At 40.1% G+C, this 24448-nt stretch overlaps 1 protein-coding gene across 1 annotated transcript; it reads right to left on the reverse strand.

Moving 5' to 3' along the window:
- Window positions 1–1067: 1067 nt before the first annotated feature.
- On the reverse strand, window positions 1068–22675 carry LOC308393390 (protein-tyrosine kinase 2-beta-like). Its single transcript, XM_080877110.1, has 30 exons — window positions 22505–22675; window positions 22077–22408; window positions 21495–21673; window positions 20851–20938; window positions 20699–20778; window positions 20548–20610; window positions 20086–20140; window positions 19851–19991; window positions 19556–19627; window positions 19247–19348; window positions 18804–18918; window positions 18197–18236; window positions 17901–17932; window positions 17753–17800; window positions 15304–15398; window positions 15070–15151; window positions 13520–13620; window positions 13316–13431; window positions 12976–13076; window positions 12767–12856; window positions 8335–8539; window positions 8129–8234; window positions 7668–7715; window positions 7105–7224; window positions 6906–6938; window positions 6051–6075; window positions 5770–5804; window positions 5511–5645; window positions 1796–1876; window positions 1068–1499 (listed from the first exon to the last, which is right to left on the reverse strand). The coding sequence occupies exons 2-30, from the start codon at window positions 22278–22280 to the stop codon at window positions 1251–1253; spliced, it is 2841 nt and encodes a 946-aa protein (XP_080733236.1). The 5' UTR covers window positions 22281–22408; window positions 22505–22675; the 3' UTR covers window positions 1068–1250.
- Window positions 22676–24448: the final 1773 nt, after the last annotated feature.

Here is a 24448-nt window from a genome sequence, read left to right on the forward strand (position 1 = left end):
AAAAATTGTTCTCTTATGCTGCTAACAAGCTGTTGAGTAGACATCAGCGTGGTTTTCGCGGTATTGAAATGTACTGTTTGTTTTTCTCAACTTCCTGTTCAACTGAAATCTTCTCAGTTTTCATTAGTGTGTGTGTGTGTGTGTGTGTGTGTGTGTGTGAAAGTGTTTTAGTAATGTGTGTGAAATATTCAGTAGAGTGTGTGAGAGCGTTTCAGTAACAACGTCCCTAAAGCCCACTCATAAAATCTTCCCTGTCAATGCCAAACAGCTTGTTCTGCTATCGACACCTGTTTCGTGTCATTTGTTGGATTTCACGATTAAAGTCTGGAGAAACAACACATATTAACATTTTAACAATTTATTCACATTACAAACAGGAAAAATAAAAAGTTTTAAACTGTTTTGTCAAAAACAGTATTTCTAGTTGGCCACTTTCCTTAGAAGCAACAATATAGTCTTCTTTTTTCTTTACTGTGAACGACTGTGAATAAATGCAGTTCAAGTCTGTACAGCCCACCCAAGGCTGCCCGAGGTTGTCATTGCACAATAACAGCTATGCAAATTACCTGCTAGAGAGTTTACCCCACAGCCATTTAACAGGACTGATGTTAAAAGTACAATATTCAAGGGTGTGCTGATGGCTTGCTGCGGTAACCACATGAGCACATGAACAAACTTTAGTACATCATTTCAGTGTAGTTTTTTACCTTTCAGATGTATTGTTGTCAAACTGCTGGGCGGGTAGCCAGCGTGGACAAGCAAGTTTGTGACTGGGATAACTCCAGAACGAGGCGATGTAGGTTTTTCAAATTGATACCAAAATTTAAATAAAATAAAATTTTTTGAATGACTTCAAACTGAAGTGATCTGGACCTAAAGATCAAGGTCACAGGTGTGAATGCAATAACTTGAGAACAAAGCAACATAGAATTTTTACATTAATACCACAGGTGTATCATGTATCATTAATTTATATCATAAAATGACCACTGCAACACAGAAAGGTCATAATTTTTAATAGTAAAAATATAGAATAAACACTACAAATATTATTAATACATTCAGCGTTTCAGTTCAGTTGTTTAAGCGCATATACAAATACAGTATGACATCTTTCATTAGCTGATACACCCCTGTCCCCTCGGGACAGAGCTGCACCATAAGGACATAGCCTCCACATGTCCTCAAGAAAAGAACTGATCCTTTCATAACTAAAGCCAAATTTCAAGTTCGTTTGATCAGCAGGGAACCTATGTGTCTTCCCCAGAATCTTCTTCATCTTCTGAGTCATGTTTAGGCTTGGCAAGGTTGGCCCTGACTCGAGCCTGGTCCACAGCATCCAGGAGGTTTTTGGAGTCAAGAGCAAGAGTGTGAGCAGCAGCTAACATCTGCTTCTGGCACTCCTCCTTTAGTGATGTTATGGAGTTCTGCTGGGCCAGTCGCATCTTATTGATCAGCTCTGCCAAATCCTTGTTCAGCAGTTTCTTCGTGCCCTCAATCTAGGATGGACCAGAAGGAAGATCAGATCATACAGACAACAGGAGGTAAAAAAAAGTATAAAGACTGAAAAGATGATCTAGTATGCTTATATATGGCATAAAGTGTCAAATGGTAATAATCTCTATATTGACACACATAGAAGCCAAAAAGCCTTTTTGCACTGAGTATTTAACGTTGTTTCACAACATAACTTCTGTTTATGTGAATCTTCAAAGAAAATCCCTCTGCATCTGGTCTGCTGGCTGATATGCATACACTGTCACAAAACATAAGGCAGACAATATTTGAAACCTACCTCTGAGGTGACAGAGGAGTGCAGAGAGGGCAGGATCTCATCAACACTTTGAATCAGGGTCCGGAGAGAGATACCCACTGCCTGCAGGTGGATGATGGAGAAAAGCGAAGATGAATGGAGTGAGAGATGTGGAAGTAAGGACGAGGAAGGATAAAATGATCAATTACTCAAATACAAACAGTCTTCCTTGTTTTAAAAGCTGGAACTCATGTTTAGTTGTGTAAACTCTCCATTACGTGATAGTGAGCTTTATGTGTGCATGAGCTAAAACAACAGCGCCCTCTACTGTCAGTGGCTCAAACTATTCCTGAAAAAAGGTCCGTGTATCGTACAGTTACAGCACTAATGATGGACATGATGAGTTTGGGAGTTGTCTCCAATGTTCCCTCTAATTTTTCACGTGTCTGAGCGAACACACAAACGCCCTGAGCGGTCCCTTGGACAGCAGCAGACGTTTGCACTGTGGTCACACCAGCATCGAATCCATCCAAGTTACATGGTTTATTAAAATAATCAAATTACAGCATTTACATTTATGTTAGACCACTTTAAATTAACTGCTTTAGCCCACTTACAATGAAAATTAAAAAGACTTAAAAATTAAAATAAGTTAAACTTTGTTTTTATTTTCTGTAAAGCTCTGACTTGTATTATGAGTCTGAGTCTGTGGTCTGGGAGAGAGTCCTGTAACTCTCTGTCTGCAAAATACAGTATATAATGACCAACGTTGGGCAATTAATTATATAGTTACTTCTTCAAAAAAGTTACTGGATTCCTGGATTACTGGATACCTAAAAATGAAGCCAAGGTAGAGCTGGGCGATATATCGTTTTTAAAAAATATCGATATATTTTTATACGAGATATAAGATGTGACCATATCCTTTATATCGATATAGTCTATGTTACGTTATAATTATACTTGCGGAGCCGCAAGTTTGCCTTTCTTTCGTCCACTTTCGTCTTTACGCAACGTTACTCGGCCTCGCCTCTCCTTCACTGAACACAACTCCCCCTCCTCCCCCATCGCTTCACCTGCAGGAAGCGACAAGAAGGACACGGCAAATCTCCGTTAACGAGTTACTGCGCATCGCCCCGTGCGTGGGGCTGGACGGCGTCAACGTGTTAGCTAGCTAACCACGCTAACGAGCTAACCACGCTAACGCCATGCAGCCCAGAGGTGCTGCACGGACTAAAATCCTTTCATTTTCTCAAAAGTTGACAGCGCGCCTTATGTATGAATTCTGGTTGTGCTTGATGGCCGCGAACCGATTTTATGTGGTACACGGCGCTCAGCAATCTGTCAAAAAGTGTTTTAGTACGACTTTGGTAAGCTACGGAGCTGCACCGCTTGATGGATTGTCGGAGCATTACGGCTGAGCCTCGCGGAGTGATACGTACTGTGCTTCAACGTAATATTACCTTACTGTGTATAAGGACCATAAATGGCACCTGTTAAGAGACGTGGTTGCGAAGCGGATTACAAACTCCAGGCTGTCAGTCACGCAGTACAAGTTGGGAACAGAGCAGCTGTGAAATCTGTCTTTGTTATAGTGCTCGTCTTTTACTTTTCATTTTGACTGCACATTTGTGAGCTTTTTGTTATGCACAAAAACAACATTGTTTTCTTTTATTTATGGAGCATTATTATTTAATAAATGCTCATAATTTATTTTTGAGTAAATTTTATGTACATCTGCTCTATGTTAATAAAAGTGCCTGTGTGACATCTGGGACACAGCTTTGACTAAGAACTCTCTTTTTGTTCTTACTTTATGGCTTAAAAAAAATCGAGATATATATCTTATATCGCCATCCAGCTAAAAAATATCGAGATATGAATTTTGGGTCATATCGCCCAGCCCTAAGCCAAGGTGTTTTTTTAAAATATACATTTCAAACTATTTACAGAACAATCAGCTGTTCTGCATCAAATCTGATGTCACAAAAATTATTTGTGCCACTCCAAAAAATAATTTCTGTCCACTATGAGATAAAGGAGAACAACAGCCTGGTACCTGCAGGCCTGACAGCAGGAGATGTATCACTCCTGTAACACCTGTAATATTCAGCAGTCGCCTCATTGTTCTGACACACACAACAAAACTACTCACTACACTACACACTAACTACACAAGATTTGCGCTAAACGTCGCAAATCTCTCACATCTCAAAACACCGCCGTCACTCCTAAAACTTCCCCCCTTCCTAAACATCTGTTACCATATATAGTTTTTTGATTGGTCGACATGGTACATTTTTCCACCAATAGGAAGGGGGGGGGGGGGGGGGGGGGTTGGTGTTGTTTTTGCTGATAGGCGGAGAGTGCGTTTGAGCGTTTTCCTCAAACGCACTCTCGCAGTTTTTACTGTTTCTTCCCGCTAGTGATGGGATTTCCGGCTCTTTTTAGAGAACCGGCTCTTTCGGCTCCGAACAGGCTCTTCAGGTTGTTTTGTTGCTTTAATTAATTTATTATTAACAATAATATAAAATTATGCACAAAAGGAATTTATTTATATATGTATATATATAAATATATGCGGTGGCCCCTAGAGACAAAGCACGTACAAACTCCAAAACACACATTAACTGAACTTCCAAAACAGAGCTACTTAGATCACTTAAATTACACAATTGAAAGCATATGTGTATTGTTTGTGTATTTATACACAAGCACTCATATATATTTAAATAATTTTAAAAAATGTTCATTTACCTGTTACTACCACACACCAAATCTGGTCGTTGGTACTTGCTGGCTTGTGTAGCCTCTAGGTAACAAAAGTTCAACACTGCCCCTAGCATCCTGGAGCACTTCTGTTGTATTTTGTACGTGTTTTGAGTTTTTACGTGTTTTGCAGTTTTTATGCGAGAGAGAGGGTGAGAGAAAGAAAAAAAACCCCACGGCTCGCGTCGTTCACATCAAAGATCCGGCTCTAAGAGCCGACCGACACATCACTACTTCCCGCAGTAAATATAAACAACGACAGTATTCAGGAAGAAAACCAAACATTGCATATATTTTTATCATAACTCTGGTTTTACGTGGCCGATCAACACAATTTAAAAACTGGTATAAAGTCCACACTTTTTCCGTCAATTGTTCCGTCTGTCCTGCTCACATCTCCAATGGTTGTACACGTTGTCATTAACGTGGCTTCACTCCACATCAGCCCGCTTTGCTAGCTAAAACACCGGTGTCGGCGCATAAGGACACTGTCATAGCCTGTCAACGACGTTGATTTACTGCGTGTATACGAATGTGAATCGCATCATTGGCTGGACTATGGGATAAGGTGGCATCGTTCTATTCCCATACGGGAGCAGCCAGTCACTTACTGACTAACACTGAAAAACAGGAATGTTAAAGTTTTAGTTTTAATTTCAATTCAGGTTAGATTTTTTTGTGCGCAACACAGATTTTCTGTGCGCAGAGACCGTGCCAGCAGTGCGCAATTGCGCACGCGCGCAGCTTAGAGGGAACATTGGTTGTCTCATTGTTGCCCCTCTAGTTCACCTGTTGTTAATTTTAATAACACTACAAATGTCCCATGTTTTAAATGCTGGAACTTATGTTTAGTTGTATAAACTCTCCTACACCTGATAGAAAGCTTTATGTCTGCTTGAGCTAAACCAATGGCGCCCTCTGCTGTCAGTACTGTGTGCTCTGAAAAAAGGTGATCCTCAGTGTATCATAGATACTAACATAGACCTACCTTGACAGCATTGGGATACTCAGAAGCCGGCAGTGTGTTGACATCATTCTTCAGCTGGACCACCTGTTTCACCATCGCCATGACGCTGGTGTAAACCTGATCACCTGATCGGTCCAGCTCAGCTGTGGGACGAGGCTGCAGCAGTACAAGAAAGCTCTTACTGACACGTAGCTTCATTTAAGCTTTAAAATGTCCACATTTAAACCTTTTCAACCCTTTCTTAACTATTTTCGATGAAAACTTTATTGTGCACTTTTACCTGTGCAGCTGGCATTGGAGGTTTCTGTGGAGGACCTGAAACACAGAAGAGAATCTAATAAATCAAAGCCATGTATCAGACTAGTAATGCCAACAGCACAGGATTTTGCACACTCCATGAACAGCTGATGCTTAACAATTTTAAAAAAAAAGGATTATAAATGTTGGAGTAAATTTGAAAGGTACTAATTAGTTAATTAATTAATTAATTTTGTACGTTACACTGCAGTTAAGGAAAGTGTATGTACGCTGAAGACACCTAAAAATTTAAAGTGGACTCACCGTTTTTTGAGCTGTTGTGAGGAAGCTGCAAATAACAGAGAAACAGTGACACAGATACTCTTTATCAACTTAACAGAGTACGGTTAGCCAGCAGCATTTAAATAATCTTTGGAAACTAATATGTTTAAACCAATCACCCTCCCAACCCCCACACCATTACCACATTTTTGAGTAAATCAACTTCCTCATTAAGCTAACCACATGAGTTATTTAAAGCACAACAAGGTTTGTGTCTTAAAAGTTTAAACTCTGTTGATGAAAACAAGTCACCACTGAATTTTTGTCAGCTCGAACTGTAGATGGAAGATCAATTTAACATTTATAGTTTTACACTATATGGACAAAAGACCAACGTGTTTCGACTTGTGACCACGATGAAAGCCATAAGCTGAAACACGCTGGTCAACCAATAAAGTTGTTCCTTAATGCTTCATGTGTTGCTGAAGCATTAAGGAAGATCTGTCACCAGATCTCTGTCCTTCTCCTCGCACCTTGGAAGTAAGTTCATGAAATTTCTTCCCACCTAGATATTTCACGATCAAATGTTGGCAGTATTCCAGAAAATCTGAAGCATTTAGGAATCATGGTAACTCCGCCAGGAAGTGGGAAATCACTTAAAGTTGCACAGTGGGTTTACTCACTGCTGAGGTGGTTGCATAGCTATAGCTAGTACTGTAATGACTCAAACACTGCAGAGCTCCAAATCTCCTCTGGTATTAACATCAGCACAAAAACTGTGCATCAGGAGCTTCACGGCAAGGGTTTGCATGGCCGAGCAGCTGTATTTTCAACTGGGTTTCTGCCTCGCGCTGATCAAAGCATGATTTGCACAAGAGGAAAAGAAGAAGAAAGTACCTCGATCTGTGTATCTCGTCCCACAACAGGACCCTACAGGAAAACACATTTAAAAAGAAGCTTTAGTGCTTTATGTGTAATCAATTATAGTCCCATGAAATAATATCAGACATGTATCACTTCATTTTGTTACACTGCTAAACTCCTGTGGTTCAAACCTGGCTGCATTATGTGTGTGTTTGTGTGTGTGATCTCTCACCAGATGTTTCTCTTCCTGCTCCAGCCACTTTTTGTCCATCATCATTTCTCTTCTTTGTCTTTCCAAAGTTTCTTCCACTCTCTCTTTCTCCCATGCTGGGATGCTATCCTTTGGAGGTACCTACACATGCACAAACACACACACAGACACACACACGTCCTTGACATGTTACTAATTTTATTATACAGCGCAGATAGCTATTTAAAACCTCATGTGTTTTTTGTAACTTTTTCTCAGTTGCTTATGTAAAACAGTTTTTCCCCTTCAATGATTTTGTCACGTGTTCTGTTTCCTCCACTATATCCTCCAGTCATCCAATTTTAACCCCTTTAGCAGAAGCGCTTCCACCGACGAACGTGACTCTAAGCAATATGAAAAGATCAATAATGCAATTGCTGATAAGAAGCGGTTTTGTGAAGGTAAAATTTCAAAACTGTATTAACATTCACTGAATATGTGTTTCCTGGGTAAGGGGACGCGCGCAGCTGAATCTGAATTTAGACACTAATATACATGTATGTGTACACTATTGTATATCTGTGTGTGTAAGTGTGTTTAGATACCTGTATGTGTGAGCCTTGGGGAAGGGTGCTGCCTGCTGATCTGGAAGGCTAAGAGAAAGAAAGAGGACAATATGTAGGTTAAAACATTTACATAATTCATTCTGCACATAACTTTAAACTGCATACACATGAAAAAAGACATTTTAAAAATCACAATAAGCGTATAGAAAAGATAAATGGTTGAAAATTGCTTGTGAAAAAGAAAGTGATCTGTGTGAGTTAATGAAAGACTGGATTTTCCCCATTTACTTCCACACTATCTCCAGCTTTCTAGGAACCTGAATATGAAGGAACTAGCATGTAGCATCTGCAGATGCAGCTTCATTTATGAGACCAAAGTGAAAAGTTTGACACATTTAATAAGCAGAAACTCTGGTGTATTTCACTTTCAAGATGCGTTGTAACGCAACAAAAATATATGTGTGTGCAGTGCTGTGCAAGTCTTGAGCCACCTTTGGTACCTTTGGTGGAGGCTCCGTGTGGTTGGGATCAAATGCTATCGAGTTGGACCGTGGTTTGTTTCGCCTCTCATCTTTCTCCAGCTCCACCTCCATTCTGTGGACGTCACTATTAAACACAGGCATCATCAGTTTATATAACTTTGAATAGTGGGATCAGTTCTTCTGCATGTACTGGGGGTCATGTGTTCAGTTAGGTGAGTGTGCACCTGAGGGAGCAGGCAAGCTGGCCAAAGCTGGGACGGCCACTGGGCTCATAGGCCCAGCAGCGGGTAAGCAGCGAGTAGATGATGGGCGGGCAGAGCTGCGGTTTGTGGAGTCGAACGCCCGCTTCCAGCTGGGTGATCACCTGCCCGTTCTCCAACCAGAAGAACGGCTGCTGGGCCATTGAGAAGATCTCCCACACACAAACAGCTGGTTGAACACACACACACACACACACACACACACACACACACACACACACACACACACACACACACACACACACACACACGATTAGCTATATTAAAAATAATCTATGTTTATCTATTCACACTGAGACTGGCACTTACACTTTCATCACGCAAATGCGGTTTATAAATACATCAGCAGATTTGTCTCTAAGATGATTCCCAACTAAACTATTATTTCAGACATGAAACTTGATTTAAGCTTGAACATCAGATTTTAGAGAGACACACTCATGATGTTTAGACACTTTTAATTTTGTTTCAAATCAAACAAGGTGATTTGAAACAAAATTAATAATTTTATATCATGCTTTTTCCTGTGACCTGACTGTAAAAAATGGGAAAAACAATTTAATTTCTATAGTAGATATTTTAAAAACAGGAGCGTTATTGTCATCATTTATCTGCTACTTAATTACTTTGGTGCAGTATAAATTTCAGTGGCAGGGAGGGGTCTTTATTAATCAGAAAAGCTGTAAAATTTATGAAAATGCATGTGAAAATTTATGCATTCTGTCACATTTTTCAAGCTGTCCATTGGCCCAGATTGGAGTCTTTGCCCAACCAAATCTGGTGCCCGCGTATGTTTGACATCTCTGCATCACATGAACAAAAGTACTGAGCATGTCTTCAGTCCCATAGGTGTGGGGCTGCAATTATTCACTGAGAGACTTGATTACTAAAAAAATCCCTAATGTAAATTCTTTACTGTGATGCTTTGTTAAACCACGACTATGCAGCACTCAGCTGCCACTGACCACTGCACAGTTGTGAGCCTTTCACCTAAATTTGTGACTAAAACCAGTACAAATGTATTTAGGAGCACGCGTGTGAATAAAATGTCTTACACCATTAAGCTCAAGCAGCCCCTACTTATCTCAACAAAAAGACTCATGAGAAACAACAGCAGCAGTGAAGATGACGCTGTAATAGAATAAAGAGGAGTCTGTCTACGCACACTGTTACCGGAGCTGTAGCTGTTACTGGCAAGCTCAGGAAATGTCCAAAACTGCAGCGCTTGTTACTAGTAACATGCTATGGGGCGCCGTTTGTAAAGTGAAACATGCTGAAATTAACGGCAACATTTTTCCACATTTAGCTCAAAACGAGTCCTTTTTTTACAACATTTAGTAAAATATTTGTAACTTTTCATAGTTAAAACACAATTTTAAATGTTAAATCTAAATGTTAAGTCGAAATATTATATTTAAATCTAAATCTAAATGTTAATTCTAAATGTTAAATGCTAAATCTAAATGTTCAATGTTAAATCTAAATGTTTAGGCTAACATGCAAATTTAACATTTAGATTGAAATATAATATTTAGATTTAACATTTAACATTTAGATTTAACATTTAACATTTAGATTTAAATATAATATTTAGATTTAACATTTAACATTTAGATTTAACATTTAACATTTAACATTTAGATTTAACATTTAACATTTAGATTTAAATATAATATTTAGATTTAATATTTAACATTTGATGAAAAGTTACAAACATTTTACTAAATGTTGTAAAAAATTACTTGAAAAAACATGTTTTTGTAAGGTTTTGAGCTAAATGTGAAAAAATGTTGACGTTAATTTCAGCATGTTTCACTTTAAAAACGGCGCCCCATAATATGCAGCATGCATACTAAATTATATTCAATTCTAGGCTTTAGTAACATTAGTTTACAGCAAACATACGGTCCGGGGCCAGAATGTGGGACATTGGACAGCTTTGGAAAATGTGAAGAAGTGCATAGATTTTTACCTTTAAGTTTTACAGCTTTTCTTCTTACTGATTGATTTGTATTATTGTACGGTCTTTATGTCCCATATAAAGCACCTCAATCTACATCTATTTAATTAATTGGTAGATAAACGATGAAAAACACATTCCTATTTTGACACCATCTACTACAGGAATTACAGTTTTTTTTAACAAGGAGCATTTTCTTTTTTTGGTGATTTTACGATTCATAACGTAGTTTCAGTGGTCTGGTATGGCCCACTTATGGGCTTTTTGTAGCCCACAATGTAAAATGATGATGGCTGGTTCACTTGTTTCACTGATTTACAAATGATTAATATAAAACATTCTTCCCGTTAGCTCGAAGCTAACGGGAGGTCGAGATCTACTACAGCCGGGAGGAACACCGCTTTCCCGGCACATCGTGCCTCGACCTCCCGGTCAGCTTCGAGCCAGCGTCCGAAGAATGCGGCTAAAAGTTTTGCGAGATCTCGCAAAAGTTTTGCGAGATCCCGAGTTTGTTTTGCGAGATCTCGCAAAACTTTTGCGAGATCCCGAGATAGTTTTGCGAGATCTCGCAAAAGTCCGTCTTAATTTTTTTTCTCCCATGTCCCCTGCGGGGCTCCGTAGTATTGTATTGTATTGATAATATTTTAATATTTTAAAAAAATATTTTTCAAAAATGTGTACATGTTCCAGGAAAGTCTGAGCCTCTGACTTGGGTTTTTTAGGTGGGTCACTTAAATATTATTAACAATAATTACTGACAGCTGCAAACACCAGCACGCCTGTTTTCGGCAGCAGGAAGCGTTGCATCAAAGTGCTCACTTCTGAGGAAGTTGATATGCTCACTTTTCTTCATTGTAGCTGCCACATGCTCTTTCAAAGGCTTACAGACAAACATACTCAATCACATTTTCACACTTGCTCATATGCACACACACGCACACAGACACACATACTTAAGCTGGGCATACACTGTGCGATTTTTTCAGTCGCGCGATTCCGCTCCTGCTCAAACTGGGTCTGCAGGGTCTCACACTATACCGCCCGATGCTCTGATGCGACCTGAGTGCTCACACTGTGCGTCCATAAAAATGAAGGTTATAACAGAAAATCTGTCGCTCACTCACCCTCTCTGTCTTTCACTCACACAGACACACACACACCACCATCAACTTTGCTAAATTGCTAACGAAAAACATTGATCAAGCAGCTGTGATTGAGCAGCAGTGTAAATCCAACTATTGTCACGGTTGTTGTGGTTGTGATGATTTTGTGAGGCCACATCGAAAAGGTTCGGATGAGCTTTCCAAAGTTCTACAAGTGCCTCCATCGCTTGTGTCCAGATCACACGCTGCACTGCCGTGCTCACCGACGTTTATGTGTTTGCGCGTGCGCAGTGTGAGCAGCTGCGGTGACACCCTCCTCCCGACCAAGCGATTGATGATTGGGAGCTGGTCGTGAGGTGTTAATCGCTTCTCGTTATCCCACGTATACTACATGATGCACGACGTACGATGAAGGCCAAAATCGGGCCGATCACCAAAACGGTCGCACGACTGAAAAATCGGCTCAAAATGGGCCAAAAATCGCACAGTGTAAGCCTAGCATAAGAAAGCCTTCTCAGAGGACTTAAACCCATTTAATTTATGACTTATTTTAGGTTGGAAACCTATGAGCTGTTTTTAAAGACCTGCCTCTTTCTCTTTTGAATACTTGGTTTTAGTAGTTAATAAGACATATGTATTTGTTGGGTATTACTCGATTAATTAATGGAATAATCGGTAGAACACTTGATCACTAAAATCGATAGCTGTAGCCCAACATAGGTGTGTAAAATCAGGCACAGTCTGCTTTTACAGAAATCAATCTGCATCTTTATGAACTCAGTTCATGAAATTTCTTCCCCCCTCGATATTTCATGACCAGCTGTAAGAGGTATTACTGCAAAGAGAAAGCATTTGGGAACCACAGTAACTCAGGCATGAAGCGGCAGACCACATTATGTTGCACAGATGGGTCGCTGAGTGCTGAGGTGGGTTATCTTTAAAAACTCCCAACGTTTGGCTGACTCACTAGCTGCAGAGCCTCACATGCCTCAAGATGCCAAAACAACAGCTCCTGTGAAACGGCTGTTGTTGTGATTTGGCTCTAAATTTAAAAAAAAAAAATTGAAGTGGACTCCTCAAGCATTAACATCAGCCCAAAAACTGTGTGCTATGAGAGATGGAAGGACTAAATAACATGGTTCACATCAGTCTACAGCCTGAGGAATTACAAATCAACTGAGTGAAAACCTCAAGCTGTACCGCGGTGAAACTAACTTTAAGCACTACTTGTTTCTGTTCCTGGTTTAATAAAAGCCTGTATTGTGTTCAGACGGAGTAAAGACCTACATGTGTAACTGAGAGAATGAATTTTTTTGTTGTTGTTTTTTCTCACCGAACATCCAGACATCACTGGCTGTGGTGAAACGTCTAAAGTTGATGGATTCTGGCGCCATCCATTTGATTGGTAAACGACTCACTGAAGCTGCACACAGAGGAGAAATTGAGATTCAATAAGTTAATGGGTGCAGTTAAACGGGCAAAGCAAAAACATGACATTTATTTTGACTTCTACAAACATTCGAAACTTGTCGATGTGTGCACCTTTATAATACTCTTGGTCGTCTACGTAGCGAGAGAGGCCGAAGTCACCAAGTTTGACGCATTCTGGAGACGCCACCAAGATGTTTCTCACCGCTATGTCTCTATGGCCCGCAGACAGACAGACAGAGAAAATAGAAACCACAAGATGACGCGAAGAATAAAGAAACATCACACCAAAAGAAATCAGCATGCAAACCATTTTCACTTAATATCTGCACAACATGCAGAGAGGCTTTAAAGTTTCTGCAAAATAAAAATGTTTTTATTCAGTCCTGCTGAGCTTCTTTCTTAAAATACACTGCAGGTAATGAAAGCACACTACTTGTGGAAAATGTGCTACCTGTGCACCATGTTGAGACCTTCTAGGTAAGCCAAAGCTTTGCATATCTGTAGACAGTAGAGGACAAGCGTCGCTGTGCTCAGGCTGTACTGGTTCTCTATGAGGTAGTTCCCCAACTGTGAGCGAAACAAGGCACAGTTGCAAGTCACGGTTTAGGTTGTGATACTTTAGGTTTACCATTAGAATAAAAACACAAAAACATACCTCTCCGTGTTCATAGAGCTCCATGACAATCCAGACAGGATCGGCCTCAATGACTCCAATCAGACGCACGATGTGGGGGTGATCCAGATTTTTCATCAAGTCTTTAACAGAGAGAATTCAGACTTTATTAATGTAGAGACAGACAGAGATTACATGCAGCAATGGTTCTTGGTTATATTATGGCTTTTTGTTTACAGATAACAAAAGCCATACTAGCCCCAAAGTCCTGCTTACAATTTTTTTAGCATTACTCCAGCCTAGGCAGACAGACAACTACACAGATTAACCTAAACCTACTGACTGCATGGCTTCAGAGAGAACACCGGGAGCATGCGATCTCCTCACAGAAAGGCCCCAGGCAGGTGGTGGATTCAAACCCAGGACCTCCCCACTATGAGGCAATGGTGCTAACCATCACACCACTGTGCCTAACCTAAGCTCTTTATCTAAAAATACATTTGACTTCTGCTTTTCGTGCAAGTCTTGTTCATACTTTATGAGGAAGATTATAATTATTTTCTTCAGAAGCAAAATCGATAGTTCTCCCCTCTCTTTTCTAAGCCCCTCCTATCAGATGAGCACGGGCAATTGCTCATGTTTGATAGGCTTAAAAATAAAACATGTTCAACTTTACTTTACAGAGGAGAGCCATCATGTGGCATCCCCTAAAAGACCCCACAGCTCTTTAATTGAATGTTATTATATATTTTACTGTCATACAGTTTTCACCCAAAAGTGCATGTTTGATTAACTCTAAAAACCTGATTCCAGAGGAGTTTCTGTTGCTCATTTTGTTTAACACCCACTGCATGCCCAGCAAAGAAACGTGCGGCTAGCTGGTGAATTTGCAGCTAGTGAAGCGTGATGAGTGCAACAGGACAGGGTTGAGACCAAAACGAGTGCTATATAGAAATGCAAATGTGAATGCTGGATTAAACAAAGAAAATAAGAAGAGTGTTGCTGATGATCATGGAAGAAGAAGCAGGGCATTTCTGGGGGGAAAGCGTAACAAAAATGTCGGCTATTTCGTCCTGTGACCATGAAATTTCAAAATGTAACGCTTGATTTAAACAGTTTAACCATCAGCAAAGGTCCGGACCTCAGGAATGTTTTGTCTATCTCAGAACAGAAAACATCAAAGTTTGTTACGTCTCAAGCTTTGATGTTTTTGCAATGGATGATAAAACCTGCGGCTTCCAGACTCCCACATTTAGCCGTCGGAGTTATTACATGAAACCACAAGCAGACAACAGGAAGTTCACTACATCAGCCTCGTTACTGGTGCAAAAACCTTCAAATGATCTAAACTAGCACATTTCACTCTTGGCTTGTCACACTTTACTCATTACTTCTTTAAGCAAAAATTAGCCAACACTTTCATTTTCAAGTGTATCAGAACCCACCCACATAAGACCCAACTTGGCCCTAAAGTGCTTTTTTTGTTATAAATTCCTACGTGCTGCAGTTGCGTCACAAACCCCTGCACATGCTGGCTGACATGTGTAGTGCAAAAGAAAAGGAAACAATCACTGCAGCTGCAATGCACTCACCGGCTTCACTGAGAAACTTTTCCTTTACATCAGCCGAACAGTCCTTACATGTTTTGATGGCCACTCGGATCCTCTCCCCTGTCTGCAGACAAACACACACGCACAGTGGTTTACATTTGCAAACCTTTTTCATATTTTCAGCTTTGGGTTTGATGGATATTTGTGGGATGTTCTTATCAAGCATGTCTGAGCCTTAGCATGAGGCTAGTTAGTCAACACAACAGATGGACTCACTGGGCTTTTATAAACTCCATCGTGAACCTCTCCAAAGAATCCCTCGCCCAGGATCCGTCCCACAACGAAATCCTCCTTGGAGATCTTGTGCCTTTCTGCACACAGAAACAAAGGCACAGGTTGAGAAAACTCCACGTTTCCCTCTTTTAAAAGGTAGGTGATATGCTGTAAATGTAAAGCTGTTCAAACAAGACAAGACAACAAAACAAAAAAACAAAAAGAAAAGCCTACACACAACAGGATGTGTGGTTTGCCACTATTTGTACTTCCTTCCTTTACATGTTACTGGGACACGTTTACATCCTCTGTGTCACACTTTGCAGCAGTATGTTCATTTTCTGAGTCATATAAAGTGAAACTACAATGTGAGCTGTGATAACAGCTCATGCATATAATTTGATGTAAATATTAATAATAATAACCTTAATTTAATTGCAAAATTTTCTCCAACCCAGGCACTTTTTGTTACTTACCCACATCTCCTGGATATTTAAAGGAACATAGCAAGCAAGTATAAAAGAAAAAAAAAGGAAAAGCTACCTTTGTTTTTAGTAGTGCACCAAGAAAACAAGTAAATAAGATCTAAATGCCCTAAATTATTTATCAGTCAATGTACTTCTATAAATATATAAAGCCCTGATATCTGTGTTTAATAGTGACATCCAAAGTATGGAGGTGGAACTGGACATGGATAAGAGGTGAAACAGACCATGTTACAACTCGAAAGTATTTGACACCAGCCACAGAGAGCCTGCACCAAAGGTACCGCATACACGCCACTACAAGTACCCAGAAGGTGTAAACTCCTCACTGCAGCTGTCATCTAATAAACTCCCTGCGTAGGTGTAAACCAAAATAAATATACAGTACTATGTAAAAGTCTTGCCAAAAATATACCACCAGGAAAATAGGTGCAGCTATTTATTGAAACATCTGCGCACCTATATAAAAATACTGTAAGTCAAAAACAGAGTTTGTACAATTCCAATTCAATATTTGGTATGACCACCTTTATTCTTCATCATAGTCTAAAGGCAGCTTTACCATTGGCAGTGTGTTTGAGATCACTGACATGCTGAAAAATGAAGCAGTTGTCAACCAGTTGCTTTTCAGATAGTATTTCATAGTGGATCAAAATTTGATGGTACTTGTTGACACCAGCTGGCCATTGAACCAAGACCATTTCTGATGAGGCTCCAGCGAACACATCGATCAACCCATCAATAGCCAGATGCATCTCCCACACCTGCCATTTATTCTTTTTATCCTCCATTTGTCCAGTTTCTTCAGATTTTTTAAGGACATGCTGCACACAATGTTGAGAAATCCCAAGCTTTCATCTTACAGCTCTTTGGGGATCACCTCACTGGTTCATAAATATTATTTGTATGTCTGCCATCCATCCATCCATCCATCCATCCATCCATCCATCCATCCATCCATCCATCCATCCATCCATCCATCCATCCATCCATCCATCTATCCATCTTCATCCGCTTTATCCGAGGCCGGGTCGCGGGGGCAGCAGCCTAAGCAAAGAGGCCCAGACCTCCCTCTCCCCAGCCACCTCCTCCAGCTTATCTGGGGGAATACCAAGGCGTTCCCAGGCCAGCCGAGAGATATCATCTCTCCAGCGTGTCCTGGGTCTGCCCCGGGGCCTCCTCCCGGTGGGACATGCCTGGAACACCTCACCCAGGAGGCGCCCAGGGGGCATCCTTGTCAGATGCCCGAACCACCTCAGCTGGCTCCTTTCGATGTGGAGCAGCAGCTGCTCTACTCTGAGCCCCTCCCGGTGCCTGTCTGCCAAACTGTGTTATCTAAATAATTTTTAATAGATTCAACTAAAGAAATTGGTTCTTTGCCAAGTTATTATGTGAAAACAGAACACTGGCTCATCCCTTGAGTTAGGTGCCTTTTTATGTTTGAATGATTCATAAGTTTGAAGTACCTTAACAACAAAGAAGCAAACAAAAACCCCAAACCAAGTTATAGAACTGGTATAGAGCAGTCAATGTCCAAGGAAAAACATTAAAAGACTTTCAGGAAGCTCAAGGTTACGTTAAAAAAACCTAAAAAAAAAAAACAAAACTAGATTCAGTCTTTTTGGAAGGGAAATATACAGAAATGAGGGCGGCTCAAGACTTTTGCACAGTACTGTATAATTTTGGTTAAACCCGGGGAAGTTTTTACATGTACATTTTTAACTTTCCACTTACTCACTTTGAATACTCCAGCTTTTCTTAGTTTGCTGTTTTGCAACAGTGTTTTAACATTTTCATTCTTTCTCAATAAGGAAGAGAGCAGCAGGGGATTATATAACAAAATCCCCACAACTGGCCATCGCAATAACACAAACACCTTAACTGACAGATGGTTTTGGCTCATTGGTAGCGATACAATCTGCGTGAGCTTCAGGATAAATTTTGATTTAAAGTAAAATGCTACTCACCACTAATGTCAGCTCCGTCTTCAGGGATTTCAGCATAAATATCAGAATCTAAAGTTAAACGAATAAAAGAAAAACACATTATTAGTATACATACATACATTGCTTTTAAAGTTAAAAGTAAAATTCTAGAGGCTGGATTAGTACTTACTGAAACCTTTACTGTGAGCACTGGAACCAGCACTGGAAGAAGAAGAGAGAAAAATGTTTCTTTCTTTCTGTAACATTTTGTATACAAGCAAACGTTTCAGCAAACATCTGTGACATATCAGCTGTGAGCGGTAGACATATGAAAAAATGAACACAGAGGAGGAAGATCTTAAAATAAACTACACCCACATACGTTATGCTTCTACTAAATTATCCCCACCGAGGGAAAACAATGTGTCACCTTTAATAACATTTAAAAAAAACCTACAACTTTCCAAATTGACTCATCACGCTCACCATTTTGGGATGTCAGGAAGTTTCATTCGCGTATCTCTCCCTGTAAGAGTCAGATATCTGGTTAAGGCATAGGTGGCAGGAATAGGCAATTAAAGGTTCTTTCCACAGTCTCATGCTCTGTTATACTAAACCTTACTGCAATAAGTGGGAAAAACATGGCTTAATTTTATTTTTTAATGTCAAATGTAATATCAAATTCATGGAAAGTGAGAGCCAAGAGGCCAAAAGTAAGTGCCAGGATTAAGCAGGATGAGTGGGTTACATGGAAATGTCACATGTTATCATGTAAAAAAAAAAGAAAAAAAGAGTGCAATAGACTGACACTCTGTCCAAACTATACCCGACCTGTCAATCTATGATAGCTTGGACGTACTTGAGCCCTCCCACAACTCTTAGCTAGATAAGTGGTTAAGAAGATGGGTGGAAAGGCATTCCTTCCCCCTGGAATGAGCTGCAGAATGAATATCTCGTAAAGTCTCCAGTATGCATGTGATACCAGCTTATGCAACTCCATTATACAGCTGTTTTTCTGGCCAGGACACACTTGTAAAAGACATTTTTTAATCTCAAGACCCTTACTTTTTGCATGGATGGACATTACTTTTACCTTTGTTGGGGCTGACAATAAGTGAACGTTCAGCGCCTTCCAGTCGGCAGTAGCCATCAATCAGGTCAGCCAGGTTTTCTGCTACTGCCAGGGAGGAGGTGTTCACTGACAGCGGCTGGAGGGTGGAAGATACATGATATTTAATCTGCACTAAGAACTAAAAAACACTGGGTGCATTAAGATATAGTTAATGCGACTTCTACAACACAACTACTGTTTGTAAAAGCAGTGTGATTTAAAAAAAAAAAAATCCAGATCATAAACCCTATCACTCTCCCCCGGTGATGGGGACAATGATACCTACTGTACTTCAAAATTTCATCAGTTCTTTTTCATTACTTCCCTGGAAGTCTTTGACGATTTGACGCCTCCAGGGAACTGATGAAAAAGGTAGAAATGAAACAAAACACAGCAGTTAAACAAATCAGGAAGTTCAGTGCTACCTGTTTGGCTCCCTCAATGTGCGCTTTGAGCAGAGCTCGCCCATCACTCTCTGCAGTACAGGAGATGCTGCGGACCTGAGAGAACTTGGCCAAACAGATGGGCTGAAAAGATTTAAAAGATTTAGACAATATGTTTATATATAAATAGACACACACACACACACACACACACACACACACACACACACACACACACACACACACACACACACACACACACACACACATACACACACACACACACCATGACAGATTTGTTTTAAGAGATCAAACAAAAATTAATAGAAGTAAGAGAAAGTTCAAACTCACCGTTGAGTTCTCAGTGTGCTGACTAATCCCATCAGGGTCAATAACTAAGTCTATTGTTAAGCTCCAGCCTTGCTACAGAGACACAAAGCACACACATTAATAATTTTGAAACCTCTCTGAGAAGAGAAGAGATCCCATTTTTGTGAACACAAAGAAATGAAAAACATAAATATATAAAGCACTGCACTGCGTTTTATCTTCAAACAAAACAAGTTTTTACTGTTAGAATTCAGTCACCACTTGTTTTATTCAGTGCCAGTATACGTGACAACCAGTGCACACATCAAATACACACCACTAGTTGGCAGGCGAAGCTTTCCTGTGTGAAGCACCAGCACTGAGACAGAGTGGTGAAGAACTTCGCCATGCACTGGTCCTGATTCAGAGCCGAGTAGCCCTGAAATGTCTGCTGGATCATGCGACGCAGCTGCTTGGGCTGATACACAGATGCAGATGGAGACAATCAGGCACATTTTATTTCATCCTGTAACTTTAGGCAGAAATTGTATCGAAATGTTCTGGCTCCATACCTTCATGCTGTCAATGAGCTCTTTGGGGAAGAAGAGGTCGAGTCCTATCTCCTTCCTAATGGAGGAATAAAGGGAAGTCAGACAGCTATAATGAAACAAAAACTTGATGCAACCCCGCATCTCTCTAGTTTAGAACAATATGTAATGTGAAACTTTCACTTTTAGAAATATGCACTTTATGTAGCTTTTTGTGTTAACCGGAGACTGCATCTGGTCATTTTTACTCTTCCTTTTCATCCACCTTTCACCACATATCCACATATAATTTCTCAGAAATAGAAAGCCCTTCTATTTCTGAGAAATGCTGATTAAATAGGTGGCGCAGGCCTATTTAAAAAAAAACAACTAACAAAAACAATAAAGTGGTACACACGCATGTACCACAAAGGCATGAAAGGCCTGAGGTAAAAGGTAAACAGGCAGTAGCATGAGAAGTAGGAAGGTTATGCATGCTAAACTTACTCCAGAAATTCAAAGTTTGACTTTTTCTCCAATCCGTTTGGATTCATGTCTTTGCAGAACCTCCTGTAAGTAGTAACAGTACCATTCATCAGTTTTCCATGAAAGTATGCACAATTATTGCCCAGTTTTTCTTTTGTCCATGAGATGTTACCTGATTTCCAGACAGCCAAGCTGTAGAGCCATTCCATCGCTTACTTTTGAGGCATACTGCTGCATATAATCACTTCGTACCTGAGGGTAAACGTGTAAACCTAAATTAAACCGCTAAGACGAAGGTGCAAAAACACTGACAATTTTACTGACCTGCTGGTAAAAGTAGAGCATGGTGGTTCTGTCATCTTGGAATTTTTTCATAAAGTCTGATGGGATGTATCTGATCCTCAAGTCATATCTGAATAAATAAAGATCACAGTTCACGGTCATAAACTTTATATTATTTTTGAGATATCACAAATAGCAATAATGTCAGCTGGTTATTTGTGAGATATCAGATTCCTGGCTTAGTATCGATACTTTTGTTAGATTTAGATAGACAGAGTACACTTTATTTGAATATTTTCAGTGTGGGATGCTTAGCTCAGTGGGTGCACAGGCGACCAAATGCTGTATGGCTGGAGAGGCCTGCCTTCAAGTCTGACCTGTGGACTTTTGCCACTTGTCTTCCCCTCTCTCTCTCCCCACTTTCCTGTCTCTCTAAGCTGTCCCTATCCAAAAAAGGCTAAAAAAAAATATCTTTACTGTATTTTAAGATTGTACATACCAAGCACATTTCTTTAATGATTAATCATATGAATAAATAAAGTTTTGATTTTATACATTTCAGCTGCATTTTACTCAAAAATATCGCTTCATGTTTGCCGAAGAATCCTTTCTTTGTGTTTTTGAGTGTACCGCCCAGTCAAAACCAGTCAAAACAAAATATTCAGCGATGTGACAGGTTTACCAACCTCCACTCAGCTTCTAGGTGCTGTTGCTCGTAGCGGTGGGTGAGCTCAGCCACAGTGAGATCAGGGTGCAGCCAGTGTATCTCTGAGGATTTGAGGTGTTTGAGAAGGAGGCCGTAGCATTGGGTGTATTTTATCTCTGGACCAACGCAGCCGCTGGACAGCACCGTGCTGATCAGATTCTGGGATTGAAATAATTACAGAGAAGCATATTGAATTTTAGCTTTCCAGTATAAGCTTGATATCAACTTTACAACGCGTGCTGTGTCATGTGAATAAATTCCGTTCTGATGTAGGTTTAGAGAACTCAAGCGAAGGCTAAATGCCAGCGCAAGGTTTGTTTATCAGTGTGTGCATCCTGTTATCAGAAATCCAAAACAGACTTCCTTGTTGTCTTAGAAGAAGGTATGAAGAATACATCTGAGTGCAGTGATGCCAATAAAGTCAGGAAAACTTAGAGAAGAGTAGCTGAAAGCAGGGCGGCAGAACATTATTAAAGCATTTCAGTCTATCTGATAAGCACAGCAGAGTAAAGCTTTTATAGTTTTAGAGTAGAGTATGAAGTAAGAGTAAAAAAAGGTCTACCTTGACAGTCCATCCCTCCTCACAGCGGATGAGTTTGAAGTTCTTGCCCAGGTTGGGGCTGTTGCTGAGGAAACACACTTTGATGATCTTCACCTGGGAGAGGACATCCCTGTGGACACCCGCTGTTGGAGACAGGTCCGAGGAATCTGACTGGCTGGTCAGAGACATGCTCCTCCAGGAAAGGGTGCTGGTGTCTCCCGACATCACGCACTCACTCGACACACACACAGACACACAAACAGCTACTGCACTTAGACATCCATGACTGTCCAAGTTTTCAGTCTGCTGCTTCTTTCTCCCTCACACAGAAAACAGGTAGGGGCGCATTGAAGCTGGGGACATGTAAGAGATCACCGTGTTGTTAGACTTAAAGAGCTTTCATGTGTCAGTAAATGGCTTAAATTCTGCTGCGATGTCTCTGTACTCACCAGTCTTGCACAAGCTTCACGTACGGCTCAATGTTCATGCGGCCTTTGAAAAACGAAGACTATTCAAACCCAGCGACAGAGCGCACACCTATTACTTTGTAAAGCAAAGGTTTGTGTTGTTTGTGTTCTTCTGGAGATTAAAAGAGCAGACCTATAAGAAGTTGTCTGCTGAACAAGAATCATATCAGTTCGCGAAAGAGGAAACAGCACTGACGAGCCAATGAGGAAGTTGAAGTGCAGCTACAGAAAAACTGACAGGACTGATGAAACCGCTGTGTCACCCCCCATCTTACATGCAATGGCACAGTCCACAACCGCAAGTCACTGCTGTGCAAAAGTGGCATAGCCCACGGGACATTTGCTTCCTCTTCAAAAAGTCAGCAAAAGTACCTCGCAGGTGAAATTGGAAAGTGTGGCCTGATTACTAAACAGGCGATATGTAAAAGGAACAACTTGCATGAATTTTAAATCTAGACACATATGTAGATATGGCTACCAATTCTTTTTTCCTCCACTTGTTAAGCAAGCTAAAAATAGAAAAAGCATCTATCTCAAGGGATAAATCAGCAAAAGAACCATTTTCAATTGTTTTTTTAGGAACTTTTCTGGTGACAGCCTGTCACAAAAGCACATAACTCCTTCCCATTTCTTTGGTTGAATATATGAAAAGATACAAAGATACAAAAAAGATGATCCCCACATATCTTAGCATGGTGTGCAGTGTATCCTTGAAAAATGTGAGGAAACTGGACAAGTGGAGGACAAAAGAAGAAATGGCAGGCTTAAATACTCTATTCAGCAGATCAACAGTATCTGAAAGTCGTGTCCTTAAGAAACAGGAAAAAGTCAGACAAAGACCTGACAAAGAAGCACATAGCAAAGCACAGAGTGGAACACTATCAGTCGCAGATTGGTCTCCCCAGAGTCTGTGACTCAACATTGAAGCAATGTGGGATTATCTTGATAGAGAACAGAAGATAAGCAGCCAACATCCAAAGAAGAGCTTGGGATGTCCTTCAAGAAGCCTGGATAACTATTCCTGAAGACTACTTAAAGCAATGTCAGATTAGACTATGCTGAAGAATAAAGGTGGTTGTACAAACAGTCTTTTTGCCTTATATATTGTACTTCCATATATGTTTTCACATATTTTAATAAATAGGGGCACCAACTTTTGATTTTTCTGCAAAATATAAAGAAATTAAATATAGCTCAAGACTTTTGCACAGCCCTGTATGTAGAAGTGCTCACAGCCCCAGCTGTATTTTGGGGCTACAAAAAGGGCCAGTGTAAGATAAATAAGGATTTTATTTTTTTTAACTATGAATCATTCAAAGCTACTGTAATAGAATCAGTGTTAGAATGAACAGAATACGTCCCTTTAAACTGCTTAAATCACCAGCTTGACTTTAGGGACAAAAAAACTTGGATAACCGTGATGGTGTCTTAATGTTTTATCTAGCACCATCAAAAGGTCATCATTTCTGTGAGCAGTAATTAAGCTTAAACTGCACTATGTTTAGTGTCAGCATATCTGAACCTGCTGTAAGTCACCATTTTAGCATAGGTTTTTATTGAACTTCTAACTTACTGTGGAGTACACTAAGAGCTGTCCACCTTAAAATGACCAAAAGTACATCTGACAGTTTTGTATATCTCATCCTGTTATAAGAGGTTCAGCTTATCTATGGAGTTCTCTTGTTTTACATAACAAAAATGTTTGTCCTAAATAGAGGATTTATTTAAAGATGCAACTGGACAGTTTGCAAATGTGTTTAGAGGCAAGGCGTACCCTGTGGTGGCCATGATGGAAAATTCTTTAGCCTCCTGGTTTCAGGTTCTACCTCAGTGGTTTTGCTTTACCTCTGTTGACTTTGAGAATGAATTAGGTGGTTCTCTAAATGAGTATATGGACGTGTGTGGGTTGGATCACATATGCATATG

The sequence above is a fragment of the Rhamphochromis sp. 'chilingali' genome (assembly GCF_963969265.1).
Source record: "Rhamphochromis sp. 'chilingali' genome assembly, chromosome: 3".
In the NCBI taxonomy this organism is placed as follows: Eukaryota; Metazoa; Chordata; class Actinopteri; order Cichliformes; family Cichlidae; genus Rhamphochromis; species Rhamphochromis sp. 'chilingali'.

Bases quoted from the DNA above. Each gene is read 5' to 3' on its own strand.
- LOC308393390 (XM_080877110.1), bottom strand. From the start codon at position 22,280: ATGTCGGGAGACACCAGCACCCTTTCCTGGAGGAGCATGTCTCTGACC. The intron at 13,432-13,519 runs GTATGTTTTTGT...TTTCGCTCACAG, and splicing joins AGCTCTATGAACACGGAGAG to TTGGGGAACTACCTCATAGA. The intron at 1,500-1,795 runs GTAGGTTTCAAA...GGTCCATCCTAG, and splicing joins ACTCCTCTGTCACCTCAGAG to ATTGAGGGCACGAAGAAACT.